This window comes from Netta rufina (genome assembly GCF_964035555.1).
Source record: "Netta rufina genome assembly, chromosome: 1".
NCBI lineage: Eukaryota > Metazoa > Chordata > Aves > Anseriformes > Anatidae > Netta > Netta rufina.
In genome coordinates, this window is record NC_140123.1 from 164,114,046 (window position 1) to 164,134,492 (window position 20,447).

Genomic DNA, 20,447 nt, shown 5'->3' on the forward strand with positions numbered 1-20,447 from the left:
AAAAACAACAAACAAACAAACAAACTTTTTAGCCCATAGCAAGCCTCCTGTGATGGAAATATTCCTCTCTGGCTGGGGGATTGGGATCCAAACTGACTGCATACTCTTCTGCATGGTAAAACCCACTGCACGTGAACATAACCAGATTACCTGCCAATACCGCACACAGCACATCGCTAACGTCGGGGCTGTAACCAGATTTGCTAATAACCAAACCTGGAGGTCACAGTGGGCTTGAGGGTCAGTGCTCCCTGGCTTTGAGACATTCTGACAGTGACTTTCCTGAGTTTTATTGAAATTACATCTTTTCAGTCTCGCATCTTTCAGCAGGGATAAGCAAAGAAAGGCTGAGATGTCTGGGAGGGAGCTGGGAGCTGTACAGACACGTCTGCGTTGTGTAGCAACCAGATTCCTGCGGGCTGAAGCTAATTCATCAAAGCACCACCACAGCTAATGGGGCGGTTAAAAAGGGAAAGGTCTGTACAGTTTATAGCATTTGTAGTAGGAAAACATAATTGGACTTCCAGCCAAAGACTTGAAAAAGATGCTGTTACAGCAGATGTACGAGCATACCTTATGACAATATACGGAAGAAGGATTTTTAAATGTCAAGTTTGTGGTTTGTTGCTTCAGGAGAAGGTGCGCCTTTTGGACTCTGCGGACTTGGTGCAGTCTAGATGATGCACAAATCAGAACTGGAAATGGCTAAAAAAATAATCCCAATCCCTAATGATCAGCCCCAGTGGCTGCAGCCTGCCCGTTACTGGAATGGATTCTGCTGTGCAAGGGGCCTTTGGAAGCACGGCCCAACTGCCTCAAGCACTGCCCAACACCCCCGTCAGGCTGTTTACACCTGTTGTGAGCTCTCAGGTGCTTTTTGGTTCTTGGTGTCACCAGGCTCCCCAAAATCCTTAGGGATAACCCTTTCAGCCATTACAACGTGAGCCACGACAGCTGCAGTAGAACTGAAGCTGAAACAACCGCTGGACAACTGCTGCGGTCCAAGGGCCTCTCACCACCACGGGGAGGTGAGACCACCTCCTCTGAGGGGCCCAACGGTGTGGAAGAGATAACGGGGTCAGTAGGAGAAGTCCAGGGAGGTTTGTCCTTGGGCTGTGTTTTGGGAACGCTAAGATACAAGAGGAGGAGACCTGAGACCACCAAAAAGACAGGCAAAGGCCTCGCTGGGGGGCGGCTGTATCTGGTGACCACCTTTGAAGTTTGAGGTTGCATGTGTGTTGGTTTTGGAAGAACAGCCTAGGTAGGTACCATGCCAACTTCACTCTGTGCCACTTGTCATATGACAAGTCCCCAAATCAATTCTTTAACGTGGACCAACGATTTTTCATCCAAATGGCAGTTCAAGATAGACTCTGCTCTTCTTAAAAATGGACTGTTGGCAGGTCACCTGGGTTTGTTTGTTCCTCTTCAAAGCACACATGCTTTATCATGCTTTTCTAATGCCAGTTGATAGCAGCCTGCAATGAATGTGGAAAAGGAAGGCTGCTTCCATGCCTGCTCACCATTGTCTGCAGAGCTGAAGCCAAGGGCTACACAAAGCCCAGGAACAGGGCTGGTCCCTTGGGCACCGAGATGGGATGTGCATCCATTTGTCCTGTCGCAGGGAGGGCTGTTAGTCTTCCAGGGTTTCATGTGGGCTGATTAAAAGGGCTGGTTGCACCAGGGAGACACAAGAAGTCTGTGCAAGCTCTAAAAACCCATTCTGCAGAGAGATTTGCCCCTTCGTTTTAGCATTTGTTGGAGTTACTTGGAATTTGAGAGTAGCTAATCAAAACCAAAAGCAAATAAACAAAAGTGCTTCCTAGGCTGTAGTCAAGTGCTTAATGAAGTGTCTGGTAGAGCTTTCTTTTATTGTCCTTTAGGATGCAAAAGAAAGGGTCTGTCTGGGGCTTGTTTGAACAGCCTTTTCAGCTGGCTGTTCTGCAACAGTCCTCTAACCTTCCTCTTTCTTCGCTTGGCACATCAAGGAAATACAGCTTTGCTTTTTTTCTTTTTAGGAATACACATCCTTTTCTTTCTGATCCGTGAGCATATATCTGTAAATACATGAGTATAGATATTCAACAGCAGAGAAAAATGAGTAATGTTTGTGTTCACTGACCAGCTTGCACGGCTTTCTGTGGAAGTGCTGGTAAGAATCCAATCATACGGGCTTGGTTCCATGGTGAGTGCAGGGCACACTCGGACAACTCAAATGTCTCAATTCAAGGTTTCCCAGGAGATGCTGTGCCTCTTTTTTCCAATACAGGAAAAAAAAAATCCTCCTTGCAGTAAGCAGTCTTTGTACTTTCAAGCCACAACTTCCTAAGTATCAGTCCTTGAAATAAACTTTGAACAGACACACACAGCACAAGCCATCTTAGAGAAGAGAGAGGCAACTGACTCGTGTGTTTCCATTTGTTTTTACTTCTGCACCAGCAGCAGCAGTTTGAATTTGATTTCTACTGTAGCTGTTGTGGCTCACACTGCTGTAATTGTCAGAAAAAAGTTACCCCTAGGGATTTGGAGAAGCCTGGTGACACCAAGATTCAAAAAGCACCTGAGAGCTCACAACAGGTGTGAACAGGCTGAGCCATTTTCATCCTTCTTTCTGCTGCTTACAGGAAGACTGCAGTGCTGCATTTCTCCATCTTCTGTCACTTTCAGGTAATCTGTGCATTGCATGCCGGTCGTATTTGCAGCTACTACCTCACCCTTACTTTTCATAATTCATCTTTGAAGCTTGTAAGGGTTGTGATATGGAGCTGTAGCCCAAAGGATTTGGGATGCAGGAGTTCCCGTTTCCCTGCCCTCTCTCCCACCCTTGGTGCAACCACGGGTGTCAGTGGTCAGTGTCACTGCCTCACCAGGCACAGAAATCCCGGCACCTCCAGGCTCCTCCTTCAGGAGGTCACCATCCCTGGTGACCGGTGGCTATTTCAGCAACTCCTCAGACTGGATTTTTGGCCTATCTGCAGTCCTCATCAGCTAGGTGAGTCAGGAGTTCTGAAATTCTTCCTTTTTCTCTCCTTCTCTGTCCTTTTTTTTTTCTTTCCCCAAATTGAGGAAATCTTCCCCATTGTTTCGCAAAGGTATACCTACCCTTGACCAAGAGGTAAAGAAGAGTTCAGATTGTGTCTGTGACAGGGAATCCCAGGCAGCAGTCACGACTGTTACAAACAGGGCACACACGAAGCTTTTCCCTGTCATCCATGTTTACCACTTCTTGAAGCTACCTGGAAATCCTGCTGCTGGAGAATTGCAGACCAGGCTGGAAGGGAGCTCTTGAGGTCTCTGCTCAGGCCTCATTCACAGCGAAGGCAACCTCAAGACCAAACCAGCTTGCTCAGGGCCCTGGGCGGCCACGTCTTGAAAATCTGAAGGGTGGAGAATCCACATCCCCTCTGGACCCTGTTCACATGGGTAAGGGCTTTCTCCTGACATCCGATTGCAGTTTGGTTGCTGCCATTCGTGACTGTTGCCTCTTGTTCTGTCGCTGCGCAGTTCAGAGAAGAGCCTGGCTCTGTCCCACTTAAAAATGCACCCATTCGTGGTGGTAAGGCAAGTCAGGGCAGTCAGACAACACAGATCCCTGAAAACATTCAGCATTGCCTTTACTCCTGAGCTCCAGCCCATCTCGAGGGCTTTAGCACAGCCACCCAGAGCAGGCGGCAGTGGTTCAAACAGCAGCGGGAGCTTACCCTGAACCCCAACCTGCACCTTCTGCAGCCAGCAGGGAGAGGCAGCACAGCACACGGCCTGCGTGTAAGCCTTCAGAGAAATGTTAGCGGATCCTGTGTCCTCACAGCATCACGGAGTGTCTGAGGTGGGCACGCACGTATGGAGGCCCCGAGCCCTGCTCCCAGAGCAGGCTGCCCAGGGCCTGAGTAACCCCAAGGAGGGAAGCGGCTTCAAAGCCTTACTTCTTCAGGGGGATGCAGTTTCTAACTGAAACTCCACACGTTTTATTTATTTATTTATATTTTCTCCATGACAGGATGAGCCCCATGCAATCAGATTGATAAGACTTGCACAGGAAAACAAGTTATGTCAGAAGCAGCTGTTGGATTTTTAATCCCTAGTGCAAAGGCTATCGTAGGTGTTAGGCCTGAGTTCAAAACACGGTGAAGACAAATCAAGAAGCCTTGGACTTCAGGATAGGCAACAAGGAGTATAAAGCAACTAAAGATTGATCTGAGGGCTTTTCCTCTGTGTGGGTAGGAAGCAGTGTGCCTTGTCTCGGAGCAAGGCAGCCCAGCGGGGAGCTGCAGGAAGGCGTCAGCTCACACAGCTGCACCGGTACTCAGCAGACATGGGGACTAAGGTTTGTCATCTCCGTGTGGAGTATGGCTCTTGAAAGCTCCAAATTTTAGCATTTTGAACAAGCCAATGCTTTTCAAAGCATGGTTACCACCCAAATATCCATTTTTACCGCCTGCCTTCAGAACAGCTTAAAAATAACCGAGAAAAATACTTTGCTTTCCAGCGCTCATTGCACCCATCGCTTTAGGTCCTCCCTTCCCCTCTAGGAAAGACGACTCCTTCCCGATACCCCATATGTAAAAGTATGCTGGTGTTTTTGTTGAGGGAATGCTTTTAACACAAAACCACAATTACGTAGCTGGAGGAAAAAAATAATGCAGAAAAATCAGCTTGTTATGTCCAGTTGCTGTGAGCATGTAGCAGCTCCCACTGGCAAAAGCAGCTGACAGTTCATTTAGGACGGAGCTCCAAAATGCACCCAAGTAGCAGAACTGTTCATATTAAGACCTTGCATGCATTTTCACCATTTCTAATTTCTATTTCACGCCACATGCTCTCACGGTTATTAATCCAACTGTGAGCATGGCTGAGCCAATGTTTCAAACCCAAACAGTTATTCATGGTTTTCCTGTTCATAAATAAATACACATTCCGATTTCCAATGCACATTTGGGTTTGCGAGGCATAAACTCTCACTGGGAGCATCATACAGAACTCAAGCACAAACAGCCCCTTCCACTGCCACAGTAACACGCAACGATCTTCTGTGTTCCCAATACATTGATAAAAACTCCTAAATGCTAACTTGTGTTCAAGCCATTGTTTATGCTGACATGAAAAGTGCAGATAAACACATGAAAAAAAAATGAGAGCCTGACACTGCTTTATTCATGAAAATAACAAAATAATAAACTCTGTACTCTAACACGAAGCACTCGGTGCTCCTGGAAATGATTAACGCAGGTTATAGATAATCTAAATTGTACGTTCGAGCATTTTAATTTTAGGTGTATTAATAATCATTTGAGCAAAAAGAGCTCCGACAAACACGTTTTATTTTCACTGCTGAAGTGCTGCGTTATTTATAGCGTGCTCATAGAATCAATGCCAGTTCTTCAGATCATCTTCTGCTCATTTAATGGACTGCTTAACAAAGGGCAGAATTCAGGGGCTCGTGAATCGCTTGGCAGAACAATCACCAGATTGAATCCAGCAAACAGCAGGCACATTTTCTTCATCGGTTAAGCCTGGCCTGCAGATACACGTGCCTTTGCAGGCAGCAGTCTGCTCTCCACGTCTTCTCTGTTCCTTCCTTCTCCCCGTGTTCTCCCCCACCCGTCACTGTTTTCCTGTACCTTGTCACCAGTCCCCACCCCCTGAAGCTCCTCATGCACCTGGGGGAGCACAGACATCGCCGAGGCTTGTGCCGCCCTGTTAGTGGGCAAAGCCAGAGGGGCACCTGGGCTTTTGAAGGAGCAGGCAGGGGCAAAACCCTCCTGGTGGTGGCCTGGCCGGCCTCACACTGCTTCCCACTGCAGCACTGGGAGCTGCCGGCCTGGCCCTGCCCGCCATGAGCCCGCATCACCCAGGGACAGGTACCCAGCTGCACAGCAGGAGGACGTGGTGCAAAGTTAAGCAGCTGCAGGGAGCATCCAACCCCTTGCCCATTGGCTGAGTCTGCATCCACCGTCCCCTAAACCCAGGGAAAATCGCAGTGCTGCTTCTGCCCAGGGCTTCTTTGCCCCTGCCTCAGAAGTTGGGTCTGCTCTGAACATCCCTCTGAACATCCGCTGAGACAAAGCATGCCGTGCGAAGCTTTGCCAGAAGATTTTTCTCTTTCTCTCTCCACCACAGCCACCAAGCCTGCAGGAAGGTGATGTGGTCAGGGCCCGTCAGCTGTACCTTTGATAAGTCTCAGAGAATTGTAGCGGGACGTATGTCCCAGGAGGAATGCCTCCTGCAGCTCATCCTTCTGGGCTGAGCCTCCGTGCAGCTCCAGTGCTTTCCTGGGAAGCTGGGGATGCTCAGAAGCCACAAGCAGCAGGGTGATGGGCTTGGAGTGGAAGGAGGGAGGGGTACCACTCATTTATCCATTCCAGCTCCTGGAAACTGACTTAATTGCCAGGAGAATATAGCAATCAGGGTTATCGCCTCTGCTCCTGAGGGCCATAAGCAGAGGAGAAAAATGTGATTCTCTTTTAGCCAGATTAGCTCCCCTTGTTGTTTTGATGCAGCAGTCCCTGAACTGGGGGCCTAATTGTGAAGCATGGCATCCCCAGCAGCTGGAAGCAGCAGCAGGGCACTCCCTATGAAATATTCCCCATGCCAAAACAAAAAGATCGGGGTTGGACGTTTCCTGTCGCAATGGAGTCTTCGAATTAACTTTTGTTTTATCTTTTCTAACCTCTATTCCGAGCCCTCTGCCAACCCTCCTCTTTGCTGTGTAATAATTACTGTGGCAGGCCTCGCAGATGTACTTTGCACCTCGATTTGCAGATGCTTTATCACAGCTGGGCAAATGGCACCATTAAACGCATTTTTCAAGAGCAGCAACAGAGATGCCAGCTAGCTGCTTGCTTGCCTCTAAGTCACAGCTCAAATCGATGGCTGAAACTAAACCACGGTTCTTCTGTCTCTTTGGCTGCCAAACTTGTAGTTAATCACCTCATTATTTTCAAAAGCATCCCACTGATCTCACTCTTTAGGAAAGCAGGATGAGTTTCCCCATATGGATTTAAATGCTTCTTTTACAAGAAAATTAATAACAGGATTTTAGCCAGTACCTCCGTCCAAAATTCCCCTGGATGCTCTTGTTACAGCAAAGAAAAAACCCCACGGTATCAGCACTAATCCAAAAATGAAAAGAAACACAATACATCCACGGCTCCTGAGAAGCTTAAAGAACAAGAAACCAAACCCAGCAGCTGAGGCAGACCAGCAGCCGTGGTGCCGGGGGCGTAAGCTGTATTTTCCTGACAGTTTCCCAGCAGAGCATGAGCCAGGCCAAGCGCTGCCGGACCCTTGCAGAGGACAGGAGCCTCCCCGGAGCCCAGCGGCACCGGCGCTCTCACAGGACCAGGCAGCAGCGCCATGCCGAGCTGGGGTGAAGGCGCTGGCAGGAGCCGCCTGGCCTGAGGAATCGAAGCCTGCAGGAGAATCTGGAGCTGAATCTCTCTGTTAACCTGGTGGAAACCAAGCCAGGCTGGGGATGGGCGGCAGAAGCAAAGCCTGACCGAGACCTGCTTTGGTAACAGGTGATGTGCTGAGACGGGTGTAGGAAAAAGGGTAGGGAGCCAGGGGAATTTAAAGAAGAAAAGCCTGAAGAACAGATTTCCTTGCAATGTGGGAAGGCTGGCAGTAAGTCATAGTAACAGTAACTATGAAAGACTTGGCTATTTCAGTTCTGCTGACTGCTTTATTATGAACAAGCTGTTTGCACAGCCCGTCTTAAAGCTGTACAAATAATTCCAATTTACGAAGCCTTATCTGAAGTCCAAGACAGTCACAATGAACCGACTGAGACTAAAATTTCCCAAGCTGGGGTTGTGCCTCCGGCTAAATTTGTTTGGGAGCATTCAGCCAAAAATTTTTAATCCATTTCTAATGGCTGACATCGTTCTTAGAAACCCATTGTTTGCCTGACCTCCTTCTAACCCGCTAGAAAAATTTCTGGCGACGTTTTTCCTCTCTCGGTTTAATGCTTTGAAGCGCTGCACTTGAAACTTGGCAGGAGGCGGCTTTCTGTTAGGAAGACACATCGCGCCCGCTCCCTAAAACTGTGCTCAAACTTGGCCACTTGACAAGCACTTGAAAAACCGGCCTGCCTGTGCTCGATAGAGATCTCGGGTTTTTTCAGCCCAAATCCCCCGGAGCCGTCTGAAGGGAGCAGGTGGTGGTTATCGCCGGCTGCTGGGGGCTGGCGAGGAAGGATGAGCAGCACGAGGCCGGTCTCCTCCGCTCCCCCCTTGTCCCCTTCCAGCATTAAAGATCTGGGAGGAGAAGCAGTCAGAGCACGGGCAAAATGGGCAAAAGAGACTGGAAAAAGGATACAGAGAAGGACCAAAAATACCAGGACTGGAGGGAAGGAAGGACCCTGGGACTGGGCAGAAGGCCAGCGAAGAGGCCGCTGAAGAGGAAAGGTTTCGGGGGTCTCACCCAGCACTACATGGCTGGGGAATGGCAGCAGCAGCAGGCATCACACCCAGCAGCTGTGCTCCTGCGAGGGGCTTTGCTTCTCCAGAAGGAAATGTTGCTGAGGTTTGGATCCACCTAACGGTGCGAGGGGAAAAGCAGCCAGCCTGCTGGGATGTGGGTGAGAAATTTCTGAAAGCTCAAGGAAATATTCATGTCGTGCGACCGCTGCTTCCTGGCTCCGGCACTGAAGCAAAGGAGGAGAGAAAGAAGAGCGTTTCCCTGCTGCTGGCAGCTGCCCAGGAACCAGGGCTTTCACCAGGCGGGGTGCGACCAGCAGGTAGCAAAACAGGCTTTGAATCCAAACGCTGTAATTAAAATAGAGTTACTAAATGCTCGCCATCTATCCCGTAAACAGAGGGAGGGTCCTTCAGGAAGGAAAAATAGTAAAAGATTGCAATTAGTTATGGTCTTATGGTGAATATGGACAAGAAATCTCAATTAACATTGTGCAGGCAACACTAATCCCGGCGTTATGTTACCTCTGGGTGCTTCGTTTTGCAAGATCAACAGGCTGCTTTTCAAACCTTGCTTTCTGTTCGTGCTGGGGGTTCTCCAGTCTAGGAACAGCAATGTCCACACACAACTGTATCTTCACTCAGCTTCTCTCTTAACTGGTATTGCATAAAGACAAGCACACAGTGGGGCTGAAGCTAGATAAAATTAATATGTACAGATTTTGATTTTTTTTTCCCCACAGAATTTGAAAATCTCTTAAAATACTACTTTATTGAAAACAAATTCCAATGATCATCTTTTGTTCTTCAAAAGCATCATTATCCTTTCCTCTTCCTTTCTCTCAGTCAGAGGTGTGTTACCTATGGTTTCTTTGCTTGTTTTGAAAATCGTTCTTTTGAATGACCTCAGCTGTGCCACTCGTTCCAGGCCTTTCCAGCCAAGGCAGTCCAAGCTACTAACCAAGAGTGGAGGAGCCGTCTAGTTTGCCACCTGAAGAGGGGAGAGGAAAGGATTGTTTGCCCAAAGACCATTTAGAATGGTGTATATGGCAGGGGGGAAGGAGCATCTTTTCTTAAACTACTGCATTTGCACATCCCTGTTGCATCTTTGGAGCCCAAACATCAAGGCCAAGCCCGTGGAAGAAGAGCAGCTGGAGAGTTGCTCTTTAGGTGACTTCTCAAAGCAATATCCCTTAAAAGTAAATCCACTGCCTTCATTCCCATCATCCAGCCATCCTTCTGGCAGCCTGGAGGTGAGTGATGGGAGTCTGACAGATTTTAGCTGTAGCCAAGACAAGCAAAAAGGAAAGAACACAGGTGGATATGTTTCAGCTGAAATTTGTAAAGTTAGAGCTCAAAATAAATCGAAACCCGAAGAGTAACATCCTTTTACCAGGTGGGTGATCTGGCACTGTCTGTCATGTTCCTGAGACCACATTTTCCCATCTCTCCACTTGTCATCTGTGTGCGTGGGTCACAAAAATGAGTCTGAGAGAAATCCCTTGATCACATTTAAGCATCCAGACCCCTCTTGTTCAGGTCGCTGAGTACAGGCCTGTCACAGCTCTGTCTCCTAAGACCTTGCAGCAGGGCTGTTCAAAATGTGGTGGGTGCTTCGAAGCCAACAAACTCACAAGCACACTTCAGCTCTCGATAGCTTTCCCAGTCTGCTTGCTAGGAGCGCTCTCTGTCCCGTCACCCCAGTCATTAATAAATTCGTTAAACTTTAACAGCCCTGGGACAGCTAATGATGTGTCGCTAGTGCTCAGCCACCAGCTGGACTCTGTACCACCAACTCCAACCCTCTGAGCCCCAAGGAGCAAACAACCTTCCACCCACCTTATCGTCTGCCTTGCCAGTCTGTACCACACCAATTTAGCTGCAAGAGTACTGCAGAAGACATGTCAAAGGCTTTGCCAAAGTCAAGGTAATCAGTGATATCCACTGCTCTCATGCTTTGAGGAGGCTGTCCTTGAAGAACAAGCATCTCTCCTGGGGCCCTCTGCTCTCCAAGGCAGATCCCTTTGGGGTCTTGGCAAGCAGATCCCTGAACAAGGTGAAATATGCTCTCCTGAAGGCAAGGGCTGTGATGCTGTTTGACCTGCTGACTTCTTGCAGGATTTTAAATTCCGCAGTGTCATGACTGCTGAAGGAAAACTTACTCTTGGCCTTAATATCCTGAACCAGTTCTTCCTTGTTTGTGAGCATCCCCCTAGCTGGCTCGCCAGTCACTTGTGTCAAGGAATTGCCTTCTCCAGCACACTCCTAGGTTGCACCTGACCATACAGTCCTTCACGTCACAGTACACCTGTGAGTCCTCGGGCCTGTGATTACATGAGGTGGCTCCATTGATTTGCTCTCCTTGATCTCCTGTGCTGAATGTTTGTTTACAGGTGCCTGAGATAAGCCCTGAGTCACAGTGCTTTCACAAGGGACGTGCCAGGGTTTCCCTGAGCGTGCTGTACAGACCCCGCAGAGGGGACCTCTGCACACAAATAACGAGCATTTAGGTGCCTCTCCAGGTAGGGGGCGTTTCGAGGCCTTGGCTATGCACCAGAGATCACTGCAGAGTGTTTGTGGGTTCATCACTTTGCAGCTTGAGCTCTCCATCACCGGCGTGGCAATTGCTCCATTAGGAGTTTTTCTGTGATCACACCGAGATCACAGATCAAGCGGTGATGGGTTTATTGCTTCTCTTCAGCTCGAGCTAACTGTCATAATGGAGAGCTTTATTGATCTCCGATGGCAGCAACGCCAGGAGCACAGAGCGGTGCTGTTTTAGGAAACACTTTGACTATCTCCATAATTGCATTTGGATTACTGCTGCCCCAAGGGCTGGAAATGCAAGGCTGCTTGTATGTGCTTCCCCCTCGTAGCTGAGGTGTATCCCACCAAAATCAAGGTTGCTGCACTGACTGACATTTGGGGTTGGATAAAGGTTGTTATTCCCGTAAATGGTTTTAGTCTCAGGTCACTGTTTTAGGCTAATTTCTGTCACTTATGTGCTTTCTGTATGGGTAAGCTTGACATAACCTGGGCTTACTCAAGCTCCAATGGAACAAATTCTTGGCCCTGCATACAGACAGCCGAACAGCCTGTGTTTAGGATCTGTGTCTGCCTGGGCTTGTCTGCATCAGCAAGAAGGTGACGGGCTTAAACCCTTACAAAACCGCCCCATGAGAATGCAGCAGGACTGGGTTGCTGCCGTGCTCGTTGTTCTGAGGGCACCCCAGCACCTCTTTGTCGCAAGGACAAAGCAGCCTCTGAGCTTTGTCAAAGGGGGGGAAAGAGGAGGAGGAGGAGGAGGAGGAGGAGAAGGAATGACCCTCATCACCACTCCCCCGGGGCTGAGTGGAACAGAGGAGGAGCTTTGAGACTGAGCCAAGTTCCACATTCACAAGCCAGAAGCTGCAGGGAGAGGGGAGCAGGGAGACAGAAAAGGAGAGTGAGGGGACAGGAGGAAGCAAGGAAAAGGGGACAGCTGCCTGGGGAGGGAAGCAGAACGGAGAAGGAGGCAGAAGGGAGAGGCAGAAACAGTCTTGGGTCAAAAGAGGAAGACAGAGGAGCAGGCAGGCTGCAAAATGACATTGCTCCTGTGGCTGTCATCTGACTGGAGCAACATTGCTGTGCTGGGAGTTTTCCTTACTGTCTTCACCTTGGTTCTTGATTTCATGAAGCGCAGAAAGAAGTGGAGCCGTTACCCGCCAGGCCCCATGTCGCTGCCGTTCGTCGGGACCATGCCGTACATCGACTTCCACAACCCGCACCTCTCCTTCAACAAGGTGAGTGCCAGCCCTGCGGGCTGGGACGTGGCGGTGGGGATGGCAGGCTTCTCCGTGAGTTACTCCAGCCTGCCTACAGGCGTGGGGCTGCTCCAGTTAAGGAGATCAGCTCACGGGATTTGCCCCAGCAGCAGCGCCCGAAATGTCTGTAGCGTTCCCAATCAAAGTCAGGGCTTATCCTTTCTCGAGGGAAAGGCACAGCACAGCTTGCAGCAGATTACTTTGCAAACTCTAAAGGCCTTTTTTTTCTTTAGGACAACACTGCTCAGCTGTCTGTCCAAAATCCACCAAATGGAGAAACTAAATACAGCATTTGTATTGTTTGCCTTCATATAGTCCAAAAGATTACCATTTTCAAATCGCATCAGGGTCATGCTGACTGCAGTCTTGACCGGTAATCACTTTTAATGATGTATTTCTAGTGCCAGTGAAGTACTAATTCCCTTTCCAATCCCACTGCAAATACACTCAGAGTATTTCAGTTCCTTGATTTGCTCAGAGTATGGAAATGAAGAGTTAAAGAGGGAAGGAAGGAAGGAAGGAAGGAAGGAAGGAAGGAAGGAAGGAAGGAAGGAAGGAAGGAAGGAAGGAAGGAAGGAAGGAAGGAAGGAAGGAAGGAAGGAAGGAAGGAAGGAAGGAAGGAAGGAAGGAAGGAAGGAAGGAAGGAAGGAAGGAAGGAAGGAAGGAAGGAAGGAAGGAAGGAAGGAAGGAAGGAAGGAAGGAAGGAAGAAGAAGAAGAAAACAGAGATAAATAATGTGTTTTTTGTGAGCATCACTACTATGACACCACCTTCCAACAGCACGCTCCCGAGCACTGTGTTCAGTGTTACTGCCCAGCCGTGCAGCTTCAGCCTGGCTTCCTGGAAGCTGTCAGCTTCGTGTCTTTTATAGATCACAGCAGATGTAGGGGATGTGCCAATTACCAGCCTTACTAGGTGTGTTTATTCCTCTGGGGCAGAAAGTTGACCTGAAACTCCAGCGTGGAGCTGCCTCTTCCAAGCATGCTCCTGGGAACTGGGCTTTGGGTCAATCTTTAGGAACAAATGCATGTAAAGAAACTCCATATCACTTTATCATCGATATTTCCTTCTAGCAGAAAGAACTCAAAACTAGTTCAAAACTAACTCAAAAATTGCCTAGGCTTTCAGAGACAGATAAACAACACACGGTATTCAAAATCCAAGTATTAGGAAATAGCGGGTTGTTGAGCATGCACTATTTGAAAATCCCAAAAGAGATCCTTGACCTCGTGTTGTCAAACAAAATCCAAAATGCTTGCACAATGTTCTTGGCAGCAGCTTGAGCTGGATAGCTGTATATTAAGTCTTGCCAGATGCAGTGCATTGCTCCCTGCTTCAGCTGGTGTTTCACACTGCTTTGAGACGTTTCACTGCAAAGACAACAGTCAAAGGTCAGCTGAAGGTCTCCTAATAAAAGCAGCTCAAACCCCTAAATAGTAAAGGCCCTAAGGAAGGCTCCAGGGGTATTTTGGACATTACATGCCGGCACTATTGGGTGTGAGGTCACTTTCAGGGCCAATTTTTTTTATCTTGCCAGTTTCACAAGAAGTTCGGAAACATCTTCAGCCTGCAGAACTGCTGGACCAACCTGGTAGTGCTGAATGGGTACAAAACCGTGAAGGAAGCCCTGGTCCACAAAGCGGAGGACTTTGCTGACCGGCCGTACTTCCCAGCGTATGAACATATAGGCTACGGAGATAAATCTGAAGGTACGTCCCTTGGAAATGGGCATTTCCTGCAGGCACGGGCACAAGTTCTCACTGCACTCCCCCTCCACTTTTACTAGGCATGTAGAAGGCACAGTCATAAGTTTTTAGAATGGCTGTGTGAATAAGCTGTACAAGATCAGAGCCTTTCATCTATCCCTGCAGACCTGCACCTCCAAACTCACATTTGCTCTTCTCTAGTGAACTTTGCATGATGTACTTGTCAGAGCTCCTGACATTTCTTGCTCATCCATAATTCCAGGGATTGTTGTAGCAAGATACGGGCATGTCTGGAAGGAGATAAGGAAATTCACACTCTCTACTTTGAGGGACTTTGGAATGGGAAAGAAATCCTTGGAGGAGCGAGTGACTGAGGAAGCAGGATTCCTGTGCTCTGCAATCAAAGCAGAAGAAGGTACGTCACATCCAGAAGGATGGGCAAACTGCTCTTCAAAACAAAACAAAACAAACAAAAACAGGAAAAGGCAATAGAACAATGCAGAGAGAGAAGTACTAATACAGCCACTCCCATATGTATGCAGTGTTTCAAGTCCATCATCATAATAATTACTGGTCCTGCTCTGCCTTGAAGCCACTTCTACCTGATGCATTGGGGCTACTAAGCAATCTGAAATAGGACATGAATGGAAATAAACAGAGGTAAAATATAATTATTCCCACGGCTTGGTAACTGCTACCTTTATGATGTGTGGTGAAAGAGAAGTGTTATTTGACATGTGGCAGAACAACCCTACAAATCAGCTTTTCTTTGGGAGCTTTCTCCCTTAAATAACGACCAACCGAACCACAGTAGGAGATGAGAAGATTGTCTCTTCCTACTACGATGTATTTGTACTTTGAGTGTGTTTCGTTTTTTCCCTTGGGAACATCTAAGAGGTATTTGTGTGTTCTTGTAGCCGAACTCTGAGGTTCAATAGTTTGATGTTGCTTAGCCTCTTTGCTTGGTCTCCCTTTCTGTTTTTAGGTCGCCCTTTCGACTTACGTTTTCTTGTAAACAATGCAGTCTGCAACATGATCTGCAGCATCATCTATGGAGGGCGTTTTGACTACGGTGATGAGGTGTTCAGGAAAATGGTAGCTTTGTTTGAAAACTCCCTGAGTGAAGAAGCTGGATTCCTGACTCAGGTAACGCAGAAGTGTGGTATGTTCTGTAAGAGGCTGCCCTCTGTCGCTGAAGAGCACTGTGTTTTCATTTTTTTTCTTTTTGCATCTCGTAATGTCTTGTCTCTTGCTCTGTGGTTCTGGCCTACCAGTTTCTTAACGTGATGCCCATTTTGTTGCGCATCCCTGGACTGCCGCAGAAAGTCTTTCAAGGGCAAAAGGCATACATGGACTTCATAGACGTTCTCATACAGAAGCACATGGAGACCTGGAACCCTGAATACACCCGAGACTTCACTGATGCGTTTTTAAAGGAGATGTCGAAGGTAGGGAGAGACCAGCAGAACCTTAGAGCCCAGGAGCAATTCCTCTACTTCTCTGAGCTTGTTGATGAAAGCTGACTTTTGTCATAAAGCTCTCTAAAGACCATTACTAACTAATTTTCTACTTCCTCATTCTACTTCACATCTTGAGCATTAATTTCTTCATGCTGTGCCCTCCTTGATTGTCCTCAGAAATCATATAATCTGCTGATGTTCCTGCCCTCACCTTCCACTTCCATTTTTCCCTCCGTGTCTGGCAGCTCCCTTCTTTTTAACCTACACCATTTTGAAGACATTTAAAAGTCAATAATTGAGAATTCATTAATATGTCTACGTTTGCAGTGGCGGAGAAGTCAGACATGCAAGATCCCGTGTTTGTCAGTGCCTTAACGACTGATTTTAGAGCAGAGCAACGTGACCTAACATGCTCTGCACTGAGCATTTCTACTGGGAGGGGCTGAGCCTGGCCTCCTTCCCTCTTGTCACATCCCTCTCCTGCTTACTGAGGTCCCCTGAGAAGCCGGTCTGATAAATCCCTCCACTGGGCTAACTTCGGTCAGGCCAGTCCCACAGCTCCCTCGCCAGAATCCTTTTATTTGAATAACAGTTGAGACTTAAATGCCTCATTAATTGCTATCCATGTTAAAACAGCATCAAAACATACAGAATAACTCAGCAGAAGCTAGTCCCTAGGAAAGAAAAGTATAAAAAGGATTAGAAAAGACAAGCAGATGAACTCATGCAGAGAGCTTGTCATATCTCATATGCTAGCAAATTTGAGCTCAATTAGTATTTGGATGAGAGACCAGTTTTGCTGAAATTGGTGTTGCAGACTTAATAGGCAGCGATGATACCCTGATTTTTTCCCCCCTGATCATCAGAAAACACCAGGGCAGAAGCAGTGAGAATCCGTAATGCGTAGCTACAGATAGCCCCCTCAAAATGCTGTTAATTTGCATTTGCTGCATCAAGGCAGCCTCCTCGCTGCTGCGTGGGCTTTATGATCTGATCAAGCCTGACTAACAGTGTTCCACCTCCTCTGGGGGAGGATGCTGTAGTAAGTGGCAGTGTCCTGCTGAGCTGGGAGCGCAAGGTGTTTACTTCTGTCCTGAAGGCAGGAGTAATGTTCATCTTGCAGGCTGTGGGAGGTTACTGATGACCTTCAAATACTCTGGTAACAGCGGTATTGGAGCACATCAGTCATACACAGCCCACTGCCTGTGGTGTGCTTTTCTCTGCCAATGCAATTCTTGGTCAGCAAAAGTGGATCTAGCGCTCCTCCGCACTGCTCTGAAAGAAGGCCTTCTCACCAGCGAGTGTCTTTGCTCCTGTCACACACTTGTTTGCTCTCCGCAGGGTAAGGAGGCTGAAGAGAATGGCTTCAATTACAACAACCTTCGTCTGGTGACAGCAGACTTGTTTGCAGCTGGTTCTGACACCACCTCTGCCACCCTCCGGTGGGCATTTCTGTACATGCTTTTGCACCCAGAAACACAGAGTAAGTGAGAGGACAGGCAGAGGTGCGGTATGTTCCCTTCAGCCCTCATTTCTCTGTAAGGACACTCAACATCTCCTATTCTTGGTTTGGGGCTTTTGCAAGGAGAAGCAGCTTTGGTGATTGTTGGTCTAGAAGAAACCAGGAGAAAACACTTCCCCTAACACAGCTGCTCTGGCAGGCCCAGTGGTGGCAGTGGGGAAGCCCTGGTGAAAAGACTGGAGTTGGAAGGGCAGTTCACCCTCCTTCACACTGAAGGCTACCTGGAGACTTCCAGTGGTTGTGGAACCCTCCCTCCTAGACTTGGAATAAACGCTGATCTGTTTTAACTCTCAAATTCTGCCTGCACAAGTACACTTCCAGCTACATTGAGAAGGGGTAAGGTAGCATGTCAAGTGCCAAGACCTTTATTAAAGACACTGTGCAAAAATAACAGAGTTTTTTGGTTTGGTTTGGTTTGGTTTGGTTTGTTGTTTGTTTGTTTGTTTTGTTTTGTTTTGTTTTGTTTTCTGAGCAACTGAAAAAAGGCATTCCGCTGTAGTTTCTGTTCCTTTCTGTAATTGCTTGTCCTACTCTCGCACAGTGCCTACTGAGCTCATGCTGCCAGCTTTCCTCCAGCTTGTACCAGCCCCTTCTGTTTAGCTAAGGGAGCTCTAAGTCCTTGGCTGTGCTGCTTTCAGGTAAAATCCACAAAGAGATTGATATGGTGATTGGAAGAGAGAGGTCACCCACCATGATGGACCAAGTGAACATGCCCTACACCAACGCCGTGATCCATGAGGCACAGCGCTGTGGGGACATCGCTCCTGTTGGGCTACCTCACATGACATACCGGGACACCGAGCTTCAGGGTTACTTCATTCCCAAGGTGAGCACGGCCAGACGGGCAATGCAGCATCCCTGTCCTGTGCAGATGCCAGGCCTAGGGTGTGGGTGACCCCACACAGCTTTGCAGATTTGTGTTTCCAGCCCCAAATCACGCTCACTGCCAAGCTCTGAAGCACTGAACATTGAAATGCTAAGACCAGACAGATGGGCACGTTTGTGCTCTAGATTTACACTAGTTATCTGGGAACCCAACTGTAGTGGCAGCTCAGTGCAAAGGTTCGCTTTCCTCTCGATGAGCTGTGACATTCACTGCCTGAGTTGGAAAAAGAAACTAGGACAGCTTGACAGGCTCTTTGGAGGCACATGAGACCAGCTTGCTGCCTTTCCTGAGACGGCAGTAGTTAAATCTCTGAAGTTATTCAATTGCCACTGGCATTCGGTCCATTGACACTGTGACAGGAATCAAGAGCGCTCTGTCCTGGCAGTGCTGGTAGCAATACAAGCCTGGGATGTTTTTTTCAGCGTTGCAGTAACTCCACTAAGCTTAAAACATTGACACAGGAAACAAGAAAGCTTTGCCATTTTCCATGTGTGAAAGTTGGGCTTTGAAGTCTGTCAGTTAGCTTTTTCTCCCCAGCTACAAAGTAAGTCCAGAAGGATCTGTAAAGTGGAAGCTGTTTCCACTGTCTTACCATGAAATTAGCATTTGCATGCAATGGCCTTTGTAAGGATGTAAGCTGCAAAAGTTCAAACGCTTCAGGCGCATAGGGCAGGCAGCATGTCATTGGAAAAGTGCACTGCTTTAACACCGCTATATCTAAGATAGAGAAGAGGAGCTCAGTGCCATACTTTGAAGCATCTAGTGATAGTTGCTATTAGATGGGAGAGACCAACTAAAGAGCACCGATCCACCTCTCCAGGATAATTCTGCTGTTCTCACGTAAGTTGTTTCGTCTTGCGGAGGAGTGCAGGGGACGACAGTCATCACCAACTTGTCTTCCGTGCTGAAGGATGAGTCAGTCTGGAAGAAACCAAATGAGTTTTACCCTGAACACTTCCTGGACGTGAACGGGCAGTTTGTGAAACCGGAGGCCTTCATGCCTTTCTCAGCAGGTAAATCTAAGGGGAGGATCTAGCTGCAAGCCATGTGCACAGCAGGAGCGGTGATCTGCCTCCTGGGAAGTCCAGGGGTTGTCTCTCTTCCTCTTTGCAGTTGAGCAGGGGGTAAAAAAGTGACCTGCAGGGGGCTCTTCCAACCTAAATTATTCTATGAAGCTGTGCACAACAAACAGGGTGTCCCCGTCTAACTAGCTGTGAGTGCCTGGGCCCTTTTGACATGGTTAACCAGGCACTCTCGCCTTCTTCCTTCTGTCCATCCTGAACAAAGCAGCTTCTGATCCTCTGTTTTGCTCCGTCTTGTGTCTGCACACAGAGGTTGCTCATCCCACAGTGATTCCAGCGTGGTTTAATGTCCTCTCTCATGGATGCTTCCTTCCTGCAGGTCGACGTGTCTGCCTGGGGGCACAGCTGGCCAGGATGGAGCTCTTCATCTTCTTCACCACTCTCCTGCAGCAATTCACCTTCATGCTCCCCGAGGATCAGCCCAGGCCACGGACGGATGGCTACTTTGCCCTCATAAAATGCCCACACCCATTCAAGCTGCGAGCTATCCCAAGATAAGTGCACACCACTCCCCTTTCACTCAGAGACCACCACAAATGCTGTCAGAAATGCAGCAGGTCTAGGCAGGACGATGCCAAGTCCCACTTAAGACCACCTAAACCTGTGCAGATGTCCCTAGCAGTGTAAAGAACGCTGTAGCCCAGTATATAGCTCAGCTTAATTCCCATCCTGGATCTTGAATAACACAGCCATAGCACATTACAGGTGATGGTCACATTTGCAAGGATGTATATAACCAATAAACCAGTTCTGCTGTACTTTGGGCTCTCATTGCAGAAACAGTTTTCTGAGCACTTGGCTACTGAGAGAGTATTAGCCCTGGCTTATTGTGTACTGAAATACAAAGGTATCTGGGGTGAAAGAGAACTCTGGGGTCCTGCCAATTCTAGGAGGAAAACCAACCAACCAAACAAACCTAGGAACGATTTGCAAAGAACTCCTGGCCACCTCCCTTCCCTGCCAGCCCCGCTGCTGCCCAGCCACTGCCTGCCTCCCTGCTGTGCCCCTGCCTGCCCCTCTGCAGTGCCCAGGGCAGCTCACCTCTGGCGTGGTTCCTGCAAAAACCATCCACGGCCCCTCAGCTGCCTTGGAGTGTGCTGGCGGAGGGCAGGGCGAGAGCTTCAGCTCTCACTGGGCAACGTTTCCCTGCGGGACTACACAGAGCAGTGCCCCTGAAAAAGCACAACCATCCTGTAAACATACAATCCTATAAACATACAATCCCTTCATTACTTCATGTTTATTGCATACTGCTGTTTATTCCATGCATACCATGCATCGCCATCATTTACAGCCCCAAAGAAAGGAAATTTTAATCCAGAGAAACGCCTGACAACCCTTATGTTGCGCTATGCCTTAGACAGGAGGAAATACCAAGTAGTACATAAATAATCAGTGCGAGTCTCAGCCACAGAAGCAGGTAATTTCTGAAATGCAGAAATTCCCACCAATCTATTTCAAGAGGAACCGCGGTGCTTAGGTTTCCCATCTCCTATCCGAATAGCTCCTCGAAACAGCTTTTCTTCAGCGTTACATAAAAACAGCTCTCGGGCAGGCTTGGCACGGAGCCATGGAGTT

General features: G+C 48.2%; 1 protein-coding gene across 1 annotated transcript; it reads left to right on the plus strand.

Moving 5' to 3' along the window:
• The first annotated feature begins 11,866 nt into the window (after positions 1–11,866).
• Positions 11,867–19,611, plus strand: CYP2D6 (cytochrome P450 family 2 subfamily D member 6). The gene is made up of 9 exons (XM_084283697.1): positions 11,867–12,193; positions 13,751–13,922; positions 14,182–14,334; positions 14,905–15,065; positions 15,194–15,367; positions 16,721–16,862; positions 17,540–17,727; positions 18,659–18,800; positions 19,189–19,611. The coding sequence occupies exons 1-9, from the start codon at positions 11,993–11,995 to the stop codon at positions 19,365–19,367; spliced, it is 1,512 nt and encodes a 503-aa protein (XP_084139823.1). The 5' UTR covers positions 11,867–11,992; the 3' UTR covers positions 19,368–19,611.
• The last annotated feature ends 836 nt before the right edge of the window (positions 19,612–20,447 follow it).

Coding starts and splice junctions, on each gene's coding strand:
- CYP2D6 (XM_084283697.1), top strand. CDS start 11,993: ATGACATTGCTCCTGTGGCTGTCATCTGACTGGAGCAACATTGCTGTG. Junction 14,335..14,904: donor TGCAATCAAAGCAGAAGAAG/GTACGTCACATC, acceptor TTCTGTTTTTAG/GTCGCCCTTTCGACTTACGT. Junction 15,368..16,720: donor TTTTAAAGGAGATGTCGAAG/GTAGGGAGAGAC, acceptor TGCTCTCCGCAG/GGTAAGGAGGCTGAAGAGAA.